This window comes from Leptonychotes weddellii, chromosome 14, assembly GCF_054177405.1.
Source record: "Leptonychotes weddellii isolate Sample4059 chromosome 14, ASM5417740v2, whole genome shotgun sequence".
Taxonomy (NCBI): Eukaryota; Metazoa; Chordata; class Mammalia; order Carnivora; family Phocidae; genus Leptonychotes; species Leptonychotes weddellii.
Window position 1 is genome coordinate 14,402,864 of NC_138382.1, and position 13,614 is coordinate 14,416,477.

General features: G+C 41.0%; 1 protein-coding gene across 2 annotated transcripts in view; it reads left to right on the forward strand.

The window, feature by feature from the left end:
* The window catches only part of OSTF1 (osteoclast stimulating factor 1), a 52,787-nt gene extending 41,066 nt beyond the window's left edge, over window positions 1-11,721 (forward strand). The window contains exons 8-10 of one of the 2 annotated variants that reach the window (XM_081802851.1): window positions 2,248-2,326; window positions 5,146-5,244; window positions 11,190-11,721. In XM_081802851.1, coding sequence (XP_081658977.1) covers window positions 2,248-2,326; window positions 5,146-5,244; window positions 11,190-11,248 — 237 coding nt within the window. In that variant the 3' untranslated portion in view covers window positions 11,249-11,721. The remainder of the gene's footprint in view (window positions 1-2,247; window positions 2,327-5,145; window positions 5,245-11,189) is intronic. The other variant, XM_081802852.1, reaches the window with a different exon arrangement.
* Window positions 11,722-13,614: the final 1,893 nt, after the last annotated feature.

Sequence of the window (13,614 nt, forward strand, 5' to 3'; positions counted from 1 at the left end):
CTCCACCCCTCCCCCGCCCCCACCAGAATGGTACTGGTACTTCCCGAAGTCCTCATCCTCATTCTCTGATCTGAGCAGCTTTGTCTCTGCTGCCCTTTGCTCTCTTCCTGGGAAGCCTTACCTTCCCCTCCCTTCTATGGTGTGTCTTCACTTGTCTGCATCCTGTGGCTGCCATCCTGTTGTTGAAGAACATCTTCAAATAGATTCCTAAGAAAGGGGACCAAGGGATTGATGATGTGGCTGACAAAATTCAAGGCTGAAAATGATTTCCCTTAGAATTTTGCAGGCAGGACTCTAGGGTATTCAGTTTTTAGGATTGCTTTTGAGAGGTTTGATGCCATTTTGATTCCCGTTCTTTTGTGATCTGCTTTTTCTCTTGCTCAGAATTGTTACTCTGACCGTGGTGTTCTGAAATTTCACCACAATGTGCTTTAGAGTGGGTCTCTTCCCAGTAACGATGGTGGACTCTTCCAGCCTGGAAAAATATTGTCTGTTGTTTCTTTTCCAGTTTTTACTGACCATTGTCTTTGTTCTTTGGTTCTGGAATGCCCGTTCATAGTGAGGTAGGACCTCTTAACATTGAAGCTCCAGTTATTTTAGTTTTTCTCAGAGATTTTCTTACCTTTATGTTGGTTACCTTTTTAATTCCTTAATGTCCAGTGTAAGTTTTCTGTTGCAGTGTAATAAAAAACCACAAACTCAGCAGCTTGAAACGACGTCGTTTGCCTTATACTTTCTGTAGATAGGCCGGAATTCTGGGTGCAGCCCAGCTGGGTTCTCTGCTGAGTCTCATGGGCTGGAATCAAGGGATTAGCTGGACTGGGTTCTCATCTGGAGCTCAGATCCTGTTCCAGGCTTACTCAGGTTTGTCAGGAGGATTGAGTTTCTTGCACCCGTCGTACTCTGGCCTGCAGCTTTCAGAGATCACCCCTCTTCATAGACATTTCGCAACATGGCTATTTGCTTTCTTCTTTAAAGCGAGTAGGAGATTGTGTCTCTGAAGCTGTACCTTGGGGAAAGGGCCCACCTGATTAGGCCAGGCCCACCTGGTATAATCTCCCTTTTGATGAACTCAACATCAACTGATTAGAAACCTAATTATGGGAGTGATATCCCATTATATTCCTTAGTCTCACCCACACTAAAGGTGGAAGAATTCTTCAGGGGGTTGATCCTAGGGGGCAGGAGTCTTGGGCATCATCTTAGAATTCTGTCCACTATAAGCTCTTTCTTTTACTCTGATTATTACTTTTAAGTAGCATCTTTTCTTGTTCCATTATGCTCTTTCATGTTATATCTCAGATCTATTAATTACAGCTTTTTAGAACATTTTCTGCCATTAACTGTACTGTGTCTTTCCCCCCTGAGATCCATTAATTTTGTTTTTATCCTTTCTCAAATAATGGAGGCTTTCCTAGTACCTAGTATTTCCAAATACCTAGTATCTTTGTCTATCCATTCATGTTGAAGTGTGATAGACGTTCTGCATGCTTATGGGGCTTATGTGAAGTAAGGTCCTAGCTGTTTCACTAGGTGATATCCAGCTGTCATTGTGAATACCCTCTTCCTCTTCCACATGTGGGCTGTTCAGCTTCACCAGAGAACCATCCTCCAGCCTCCTGCCCGGGGGGTAGATGCTAGACGTTGCACACTGGGGCAGTGGGGTAGGTGAAGGCAGCTTACTGCTCAGCTTGTTGGTTTTCAAGCTCACCCACTGCTTTTAGCTCCTGGCCTCATTGCCACCTTCCTTGTACCTCTAAGTTCCACGCGCTTGGAAACGGTCTGGTTAATTTCTTGACAGAGTAATTCTGCCATCTGCATGGGGTCACCTGACAGCCAGGAGAGAGGAAGGTGATCTAATTACTTCCATAAACACTTTCACCCAGTCCTCTTGTTTTCACTCCCATGCCTCATGCCCGCTCCAATGTCTCCAGGCATCTCTAATTGCCTAATTCATGCGAGGTTTCTGCAGGCACAGATCTGCTTGCGTCCTCCTGGTGTCTCCCTCTGCAGGCATCTGCAGCTCTGCTGGTGCTCTGCCAGGTCGGTCTCTGCTCCTCCGTCCCATCCCCTCCCCCCAGGTGACTCTTCTGTCGTCTCCTGAGTCTCCTTTCTCTCTTTGGAATTTTATACGATTTCATGACTTGTCCTCATTGTAAGGTTACTCAGAGTAAACCTGAATTCGTGCGTATTTTCAGTCCACTCTCTATTTTTAAAATGCTGCTTTCTCTTTTTAAATCACTGTAGAACAAGTTGGGAGACACAGCTTTGCATGCTGCTGCCTGGAAGGGTTATGCAGATATTGTCCAGTTGCTTCTGGAAAAAGGTAAAGCGTGTGCCCAGTTTATCCAGCCTTCGCGTACCCTGGAAAAATAGGCTACATTCAGTTACATTATTTGAAATAGTAGGAAGAATAATAGGCTCTGTGTTTTGAAAGTGGAGTTTTAACTTTCACTCTGTCTGTATCACAGGGTTGTTACAGTAAGCTGAAATTACAGAATTGTGGTGATTTGTGTGAAGTTTTTAGTTTTAAATTGAAAGCTTGGTAAGCTTTAAGATTACATCTATTCCTTTTAGAACTTGTTTATTGTATATTTCTGCAGGATTAAAGGGCCTTAGAAGAAAGGTGTGCGTGTGTGCGTGTGTTTGTGTGCATGCGTGTGCGGAGAAGATCCTATCTCAGAAAGCTGTATGGGTAAAGTTGCTGAGCCCCTTTTCACACAGGAAAGTCTTGATAGATAAGAACGCAAGCTGTAGCTATAACCTCCTACTTTGAGCTGAGCAGGTGCTAGATGTATGAAGAATGAGAAGATACCTCGATTCCCTATCTCTGTACAAGTCAGAGGGGACAGTGAAATTGTGGACTGACTATCCATCCATCCACTTGTCCTGCAGATATTAATTAAGCCTTACAGAGGGCCAGGCATATCCCCTATACTGTACCCTGGTCCAAAGGCTATAATACAAGTTGCTTGAGTCCCAAGGTGTCATATGGATGCACTGTCATTAGGGACCCTCAGAGCAATGTTGTGGGATATATGAAGGGAAATGTTACTAATTTAAAGTGTGTTGAGGACGTAAACCTCAGGTATAAAAAAGATCAGACAGCATGAGGACCACTGTAGCGCCCCCTAAAGGTTATGCCGAGAACTGCGCCGTACCGCTGGGGCTGCTGAGCTGGTGAAGCGGGCCCAGTCCAAACTGAGATGTGCTGCAAGTGTAAAATGCACATCGAATGTCAGAGACTTCGTGAAAAAAGATGTAAAGCATCACAACAATTCTTTTTATTTGTTTATTTATTTATTTATTTATTTATTTATTTAAAGATTTTATTTATTTATTTGACAGAGCACAAGCAGGGGGAGCAGCAGAGGGAGAGGGAGAAGTAGGCTCTCCGCTGAGCAGGGAGCCCAATGTGGGGCTTGATCCCAGGACCCCGGGATCATGACCTGAGCCAGAGGCAGACGCTTAACCGCTGAGCCACCCAGGCGCCCCACAACAATTCTTATGTTGGTTCTATGATAGACCTGTCACATTTTGGGTATACTGGGTTAAAGAAAACGTATTATGAAAATAAATTCCTCTTTTTGAAAACATGGCCACTAGAAAATCTGAAATGACATATATGGCTCAAATTATATTTCTCTTGGGTAGCGCTGGTGGAGAGGGACACAGGAAATGGTTGTTTCTTCTCTTGCATTGCTGGCTCTGGACATTTCCTGTCCTGACAGAAATCATGTACATGAGTTCTAAAGTGTAATTTAATGTGAGATACGATTAGTCACAGAACTCTTAACCCTCAGGACTTTCTTTTTACCTGTAGCGCAAGGAGAGAATGAGGTTTCTATAGACCCTTCGCTATGGGTAGATCTAAACCTGCTCACGAGGGAGATTTTTATACACAATTGCCATATTCCTAATTAAACACACCAACCTTTCTTTACTCAAATATTTTTGTGCCTTTGAGTCTCATTACATTTATTTTTTTGTTTATGGAAGAGGATGTGGTTACAAAGAAAATGGCACTCTCTTATACTGTGGTAGAAAGTGTGAATTGGTAAAGCCTTCTTGGAAAGTAATCTGACAGTAGCTAGCAGAATTAAAAATGGACATATCCTCACATTCCAGCGTCACTTCTAGAAAACCACACATCAGAAAGATGTTGTTCAAGGAGGTTTACAGCAATATTGTTTGTGATAAAGGAACAGCCTAAGTGCCCCTCAATAGGGGGGTGATTAAATAAATTTTGCAGTGTCCACAAAATTGAATACTTACAAATGTTTAAATAGGTCGAGTTATAAGGATGTGTATTAATAAGGAATGGTATTAAGGAATACCATTATGTATTGTTAGGTTAAAAAAATCAATTTACAGACCAATATATGTGGTATGATTTTGTGTATATATACATATATGTCTGTGAATGCATTCATGCACCTGAGGGAGGTGAGGATTGATGCCTACTTGCTGGGAATGGTTTCCTGTGGACAAGCTAGAGGAAGGGGAAGGGAAGGGTTGAGTTGGGGGATGAAAAGGGACGTATGCTTCTGTTTAGCATACTTCTATATTTTTGAATCTTTAACAATGAAAATGGACTCATGAATTCTGATACAATTTTTACCACAGTGAAGATGAGGAAAAAAAGCAAGTTGAAGATGGGCTGCGGGAACAATGGATTGCCTCTAGGTTTTATTGTGTTACTCTTCTGCTAATTTGCACAGGAGTATACTTACAGATATAAAATATTAATACCCTCAGGCACAAGCCACGTGGTATTTTCTCAGGAAGCAACGGGTATATTACCTTGAATCTCCAAAAACTGGTGCCAAGACATGTTGGAGTCTAACTGACTCAGGATTCACCTCCGGGAGAGTCAACTCCCCACTGAAAACTCACGTGTGGTATTCTGAGGACTTGAAAGGAAAGGCTATATTTTAATGGTGCCTAATTATCAGGAGTACAGCGGCAACTCCCTGATTAAAGATGCCAAGTGGGCTTTTACTGTTCTGAAAAAGCTGACTTCAGGGCCAGAGTGGTTCCCTAGTTAGTTTGGCCCAAAGTGATGAGTTTTGGTGGAAGGAAGATTGTCTGCTACTCTAGATTCTTCAGAAACACCTGATGTGCTTTTCTTGTATTGGGGGAAAGGTGCGAGAACAGACTTAAGAAACAATGAGAAGAAGCTGGCCCTGGACATGGCTACGAATGCCGCCTGCGCATCTCTCCTGAAAAAGAAACAGGGCACAGGTATTTGGCTTTAATTCTTCTTTCTCCTCTGGCACCATCATGACCAAGGTTTATCATCTTAGACCTGGGAAAAAAATTTTTCTCAGGAAACTCTTCATGTGGTTCTGAAGTACGTTTTATCTCCTTGGTCTAATTTGGAACGTTCACCATAGAAGAAATACCTTCATGCAAACAAGTCAAAGAGACATTGAGCTTTTAATATTTTTTGTATGTTCCCTTTGTTCCTTACAATTAAGTTGTAATCACCTTGCTTTCCAGTAGAGCGCTTATCAGAGAGCCATGGTCTCTGTATCCTCGTTTCAGATAAGTTTTTACCAGTGGTTATCTCTAAATATATTTTTCAATTAAGCACTGAAGAGCTCCAGGGTTATATTTTATTTCTATTTTAAATGGGAGTATCAGTAAACTATAATCAGAATTATTCTAGCCTTGGTAAACAATTTGATGTTTACTTATAGATTCTGGGGTGGTTTTTAAAGGTAAAGTTTAGGTATACATCCTTAAAGATAAAAATATCTGTTGGTGTGGGAAAATAGGTTTGAAAGAAAAAAATGAAAAGTTTGTGTGGTTGTTTTGAAAAGGTGTTAAAGAAAAGGTGTTAAACGCATTTACATCCTTCATGATTACTATTCAGAGACTGGCTGTTTATTGGACCTTTCAGTGTGTAACCTGAATGAGTGATTCCCTTTGAAAGAAATGCTGGGAGGGGGTGCTTTAACCCTTCTTCCCATTCCCCTGTCCTGTCTCTCCCTTTGATCCGCATCAGCCTCCTGGCCCACGAGGAACCCAGAGGTAGAAAAAAGAAAAGTAGGAGGTGATTTGGTTGGAGGGCACATTCAATCTCCCCCTCTCCCCGCAAGGCTTATTCTATTTTTATCTTATGTTTGGCACTCTAAAGCCACTTTGAAGGAGAAGCCAATGATTGATACATCTTTTCCACCATTTTCTAGAATGGAAACCAGTATAACGGAGAACTCCCTTTTCATAAGTCTTTATTTAGCATTGCTACTCATCATTCCAACCCTTCTTAGTATTGCTTTAGAGTCTAAAGTTTAGACTGATCCATGCTGGTGGAGAACCACCAAAACAACTTTTGAGACATTTCCAGTATTGAGGCTAAGTGCATTTGTTTCCATTTTAAGCTGAGGGTAATATCACTCTCAGAGTTCTGAGTTTGTGTAATAAGGTACTGATTTCTGTTTTCATCATTTGACTTACATTCCCATTAATTTTTGAACCCTTGGAAAGCTTTTCTCTTCCTTAGCTAAGTACCTTTTGTTTTATGAGAAGAGGCAATGTTATTTTGTCCTGTAGCCCAGTTCCAGCAGAAGCAACAAAATAAAGTCAGTCCCCTGGTTTCCTACTTTAGTCAATCAAAAATAGCAAACAGTCCCTCTCTCATCATGACTCACCAAGGGAGCTGCCCAGAATTATCCTCCTTGTCCATCACCAGATCCTCATCATAGCCCTCCTCACGATTCTGCTGTTCCTTTTATTCTTTACTCCAGATAGGTCTTTGTTCCAGATTTTTATTTCTTTTAACTTCAGTTCAGATATAGTGTAAACCGGGGCACCTGGGTGGCTCAGATGGTTAAGTGTCTGCCTTCAGCTCAGGTCATGATCCCAGGGTCCTGGGTTCCCAGGGTCCTCCACGGGAAGCCTGCTTCTCCCTCTCCCACTCCCTCTGCTTGTGTTCCCTCTTTCGCTGTGTCTCTCTCTGTCAAATAAATAAATAAAATCTTAAAAAAAAAACAACACAGATATAGTGTAAACCATTAAACCATTAAGCAGCTTGGGTTCCTTAATTATTTAAGCCATGAATGCTCCCTGGTAGGCTGGTGTTTCTGCAAAGTAATTACTCATGCATAGATGGATTGAGGGTCTGATACACGCATGAGAAAATATTTACCAGCTGAGTGGTGCTCCCTAGCAATCCTACATTTTGATTGAGAAGCCATATATGTAGCTATGAGGGAGAGATACTTTTACTTGGTATGTATCTCCACCTTCCTGCTGCCTTGGTTGGTTCCGGAAGTCGGACTATGGCCTAACTTCCTTTTTCTGCCACTGACTTCCTGTTGCTGTATAGGTCCCTTCAGAATGTCCTTAACATGGAGTAGGACTTCTTATGAGCTGAAGGTTTTCAGAGACTCATGTATACTATAAGCTTGATCATGGTAGACAAGGAAAATACCACACTTGCCTCAGACCCCAGAGAGCTGTACCCAGAACCCTCCACATGAGCAGTAGGAGCTGGGGGAGGCAGGTGGCAAACTGTTCTTTTTCCATTCACCTTTCTACAGTCTTTGTAGAATAGAGCTGGGAGGTAGGTCTCTTTTTCTCTGTTCATGCTCAGTGTCTTTAGTCTACTTTCCTAAATTTGTATTGATTAGATAATGGACTTGTTAATGAGGTAATCATTAATTACCTGGGGGCTTGGCACACGGAGGCAAGAAATGAATTTTCATATTTCAGTTTTCATGTTACCTTTTTTCCTCTCTTTTTTCTTGCTTCATTCCACAGTCGTCCAGTAAAATGTTTCAATTTGTATTGTGATCCTAGTTGGAATCAGTTGAATATTGGGCCATATAGCTAATTATCAGCACAAACTCTGCCTGGAAAAAGTATATTCTGATGTTGTTGCCCACTTTTAAAAGCACGTCTTGGATTTTTTATAGAGAAAAAAACAAGTCACATTTTGTAGTTACCTTGAAGGATAACTTTGGGATATGAGTTTGGGGCCAGGGTTCAGCCCCACCTTGAGGGTTCCACCCTTTAAATTCTTTTTCCAGTTTTTACAAATTGGGGTATAATTTATATTAGTTATATATATAAATCCTAAGTTTACATCTTGATGTGTGTGTGTTTTTTTTTTAACTGTGCTCCCACCTGCCACAACCCAGATCAAGGTAGAGAACATTTTCCCTACCCCAGAAGCCCCCTCCATATCCTCCCCTGCTCTCACCATAGACTGGTTTTGCCTGTGCTTGAACTTTGATATAAATGGAATCAAACAGTATGTACTTTTTTGTGTCTAACTTCTTTTCACTTAATACTCTGTCTGTGAGATGTATTCAGGTGACTGTGTCTGTCTTTCTAGCATTTATTTATTGTTTGTCTTAAGTGCTGGTGGTTGATTTGGAATGTGCAAATCCAGGTCAGTGACACTGAGGAGAAATGGAAGTGAGGTAGGGGAGAAGGGGATGCACTGCTAGGAGATACATTATTATAATGGCCATGGCCCAGGATGAGCTGTGAAGAGCTATAGCACCTCAGCACTTGGCCATGTGAGAAGTTTCCAGAGAAGCTGTGCCTGAGAGCAATCCATGAAAGGAAGAAAGGAGAAGGAATTTATTTGCCTGGATCATTCCTGTCTCTTGATTTCCTCTCAGCAAAGGTTGCACCATGGCGAGTCATCTCCTGGCAACAGGAGAAACGAGGTTGAAATAAGGGGCAGAAGAGGCCATGGAAGGACAAAGAATATCTCAAATGGCAAAACATAGGATCGTAGTAACAAAGTAGAGTAGGAAAGAGCTTTGCTATTGTCTTTTTGTCTTTGGCTCAAAAAGCTGCTTTTCCTAAGTTTACAGCCAGTCCTGAAGTTCATGGGTGTGTGTGGGATAGGACAAAATATATTCCGCCCAGGTCTCCAGAATTCTCATAAGGAGTATGGACACGAATACAGACAACCTGGAGACTTCTAGGAGTTTGGAAGCTGCTGTGAAATCATTGAAGTTTGCCTCTGTTCTGCTTATATCCATTTGTTCTTTCATCTTTCCTTCTCGTAGAAGATAAATCCATTTCTACCTCCCTTGTACCGACTCTCCCTGTCCCTTCCTTTTTCTCAATAATTCTAAATTTGTAAAGATAATGACTGAAAAAACTATAGTATCATCAGCATACGTAAAATTAATAATGCCTTCATATCATCAAATAAATCTTGTCATTGTCAAATGCCCTTTTTTCTCATACATGTTTGTTTATGCTTTGTTTACTTATCTATCTGTTTACTTACTTGTTTATAGTTTAAGTCAGGGTCTGAATGAGGTCAGGCTCTGATTGGTAGATATATCTCTTAAATCATTGCTTCCTCTCTCTCTCCCTTGCTAGCCTGGCGATTTACTTATTAAAGAAGCTGGGTCAGTTTTCCTGAATTTCCCAGTCTAGACATTGCGTATGTGCATCCCCATGGTGCTGTTTGTCATGTTCCTCTTTCCTCTGTGTTTTTGTCAGTTGGTGTTAGATCTAGAGCTTTGATTAGATTTTACCTTTTATCTATCTATAAGGGGTAGAGGGAAAAATATTTCATGAAGAAAGTTGTGTTGTTTCATCAGAGGCACAGAATATCTGTTTGTCACTTGTCCTGTGACTTTAGCATTCATTGATAATCATTGTCTAGATCCACTATTTCATGAACAGTTGCAAAATGGTGATATTTGAATTCTGTCAGTTCTTTCTCAGTTATTAGCCAGGAACATTCTGTAAAAAAAAAAAATTTCCTTTCATCCATGGTTTGATTACTCAGAGGTAATAGTTTGTCCAGTAGGGGCAGAGTAAAGGCTTGATTTTTGTCCTTTGTTAATGAGTTTTCAGAATAAGGTACAGGTTCCCTATTATTCTCCAAAGAGGACTGGTGAATTCTCTTTGGTGTGTGTTGAAATATGTGCTGTGTTTCAATCCATTATATTTAATATCCTTATTTTTTTTTAAAGATTTTATTTATTTATTTGACAGAGAGAGAGAGCGTGAACACAAGCAGGGGAAGCTGCAGAGGGAGAAGGAGAAGCAGGCTCCCCGCTGAGCAGGGAGCCCGATATGGGGCTCGATCCCAGGACCCTGAGGTCATGACCTGAGCCGAAGGCAGACACTTAACCGACTGAGCCACCCAGGCGCCCCTAGTGTCCTTATTGATAGTCCCTCTTTGGCTAGTGGAGGCCTCTTCAGGTTGGACCGTGAATCTTTTTAAATGATGCTCTCTCTGATAGCATCCTTGTTTTATGGTATGACAAGCGGTTCCAGGTACATCTTTTACATTTTCTGCCCCAGACTTGGAATCAGTCATATCTCCAGTGAGCACAGGGATATAGTATTTAGAGACCATGGTAATATACATTTATTAAGCTTTAACCGTGCTTATAACTTGGATTTCAGTTTCCCCCCTAAAATGATGCTTCACGTAACCTGTTGCTATTATAGGCATTTAACTAGACAGTTGAATAGGTGAACAGTTAAAGATCAGATGCCTTCGGGGCACCTGGGTGGCTCAGTCGTTAAGCGTCTGCCTTCGGCTCAGGTCATGATCCGAGGGTCCTGGGATCGAGCCCCGCTTTGGGCTCCCTGCCCGGCGGGAAGCCTGCTTCTCCCTCTCCCACTCCCCCTGCTTAAAGGAAAAAAAAAAAAAAAAAGATCAGATGCCTTCTTTTTGAACCCTGTTCAAGCCTGATTTAACATATGCTGGGGTTCGGTTCTTTCCGTTTCACACTTTATTTCATTGCCTTCAGGGAAGGCCGCGCAGGCTGTCGACCGAAGCCACGTGCGTGTACTTGACACTGGGAGAGGAGATTGGAAGTACAGTGCTCAGAGTGGAGGGCCTTCCCATGTGTTCCATGCTGGTCATGGTGCATGGGGCTGGTTGCGTTTTGTGCAGGAGAGATTAATGGTTCCTTAGCACCATGTGCTTTATTTCATTTCATTTATTTATTTATTTAGTTTTGCATGTCTAGAGAACGTGCAGACAGCTGTATTTGTCAGCCTCTGTGGCAACAAATACTGAGCAGCTAGGCAGGAAAGCAAAAGTTGAAGATCCTTGGGGGAAGTACTATCCCAGGGTCTGAGGAAAGATTACAGTTTGTTGAGCTATCAGGAGCTCTGAAAGTGAAAACAAAATCTGAGCAATTTGTAATTTCTCTGTTTTGCTCTCCCTCCCCCGCCCCCATTCCGTTTAGATGCTGTTCGAACATTAAGCAATGCCGAGGAGTATCTTGATGATGAAGACTCCGATTAATTCCCTTCTGGAGCTTTGAGAGCTAAAACATCTGTTGTTTTTGCTATTCCAAAACCTTTGTCTTTGCCAGAAGAGTGTTGGTAACTGTTTTTTGTCTTTTTTTTAAGTCTTTATGAACATGGGAGTATTGCACTGTGTTTGAGTAGAACGTGTAAATGGGTAGGTTTTCACCTTCAGTTTGCCAATAAGTGACTGGATACTTTGCTGTATAAAGTACATTTTTGTTCACTAGAGTAGAACAAGAAGAGATTATTTCTATTTATCAAGTTAAAGGAATTAAAAAAGTTTTTTTCTTTAAAAAAATCAGAATGTTTTTTTTTGTTTTGTTTTGTTTTTTTAGTTCTTTACCTCAAGGATTGAAATATTTTGGATGGATTTTTCAAGGGGAAAATGCTTGTTATAATAATGAACCAAAAGACTTAACAGAAAATCGTCAGCTATTCTGACAAAAATAAACATTTTAAGAGACTGTGTTCCTTTTGTCTGTTTTTGTGGTATCACTATTTGCTGGTAAATAAAGCTCTTTATATTTAGGTAAAGGCTGATTTTATTTTTTAAGTTGTATTTCATATTCATTAGCACAAAGGAATCGTAATAGCCACATTTCTATCCAACTTTATATATTTGCTTTTATTAAAGTCAAGACAATAATCATTGAGAAGATGCATTTATAATGAAATATATAACTTCAGTAATTATTAGACTTTCAGTTTTATCTCTAAGGTTATACATAGTGTGAAGAAATCCAACAACCCATTACAGTCTGCTTATGGTCTGAAAGATTTAAAAAACTGATTTCCTTATCATGGAAGATGTCATCGTTTTCTATAATGGAGTAGCCAGGAGCCATGAAATTTTTTTGTGTTCAGCTTTTTACTTTGATAGCATTTGTTTTCCCAGAGCATAGCTCTAGCTTGTAACAATTCAAATTCTTTTGCTAAAACATCAATTAATATTGCAGGGAGCCTTCTGTAATACTGAAGTGACCCACGATTCAAGATTCCAATTCTAATTTTGTCATCGCTGTTGGCATTTGCCTAGATTCCAGGCCCTCGTCTCAGAACCATATTTTGTAAGAAGACTTCGATGCTAATTTCAAAAAACACACTGGTGCAGAGAAGAAAATGTTTGAAGAAGGAAGTGGGTTAGCTCAGGAAATGAATAACTGCCACCGTAAGAGTTTTCTGTCTGAATGCTTTTTTTTCCTTTGTGGGTGCCTTGAGGAAGGGTGTCCTGAGAAGCCTGTTCGAGGACTTTCTGATACCCCAATCGAATTTTAATAGAAAGAAGTCTGTATAAGTAGCGACAGCAGGGGATGAGCACAAAATCTGAAATCGATATCCTCAAAATAAATACATTTACAAAACTTGAGTTAAGCATTTGTATTTCTTCATAAGCATAAACTTTATGAAGTTATGAAATCCTTGTTGAAACTACATCTTTCTGAACCACAGAACCTTTAAGGATTCATTTTTTATTTTATTTTATTTTTTTTAAAGATTTTATTTATTTATTTGACAGAGACACAGTGAGAGCAGGAACACAAGCAGGGGGAGTGGGAGAGGGAGAATCAGGCTTCCTGCCGAGCAGGGAGCCCAATGTGGGGCTCGATCCCAGGACCCTGGGATCATGACCTGAGCTGAAGACAGACGCTTAACGACTGAGCCACTCAGGCGCCCCTAATTTTTTTTTTAGAGGGGGAGAGCACGAGCGGGGGGCAGGGAGGAGCAAAGGGAGAGAGAGAATCTTAAGCAGGCTCCATGCTCAGCGCAGAGCCCCACACAGGGCTCGATTTCATGACCCTGAGATCATAACCTGAGTTGAAATCAAGAGTCAGATGCCCAACTGACTGAGCCACCCAGGCGCCCCTAGGGTTCATTCTTTAAAATGGGGTTTGTGTGGGGCTCCTGGCTGGCTCAGTTGGAAAAGTGTGACTCTTGATCTTGGGGTTGTAAGTTTGAGCCCCACATTGGGTGTCAAGATTGCTTAAAAATAAAATCTTTAAAATGAAATGATAAAATAAAATACGGGGTTTGTGCCTTAACAAAAAGCTTTTGGAAATCTCTGACTTTTTGTTCTTGCGTACTTTGGGCCTGGGGTGATTAGAATAGGTGCCAACAAAACACTTTTAATTTTTTCACATGGGCAGAGATAATAACAGTTTGCATGAATATAGATAATTTTTATGAAAATGCCTTGTGCTCGATGTGGGCATTTTATTTATGTCCTTGAGGAAAAGAAGAGTGAGTGGCTTCACCGACATTGCTTTTAACATTATTGAGATTATGAAGATTCTAGAAAGTTGGCCAACCAGAATTCTTGGGGGTGGAGGGTGGACTTAGGTATATGCATGAATTGCTGGTGAA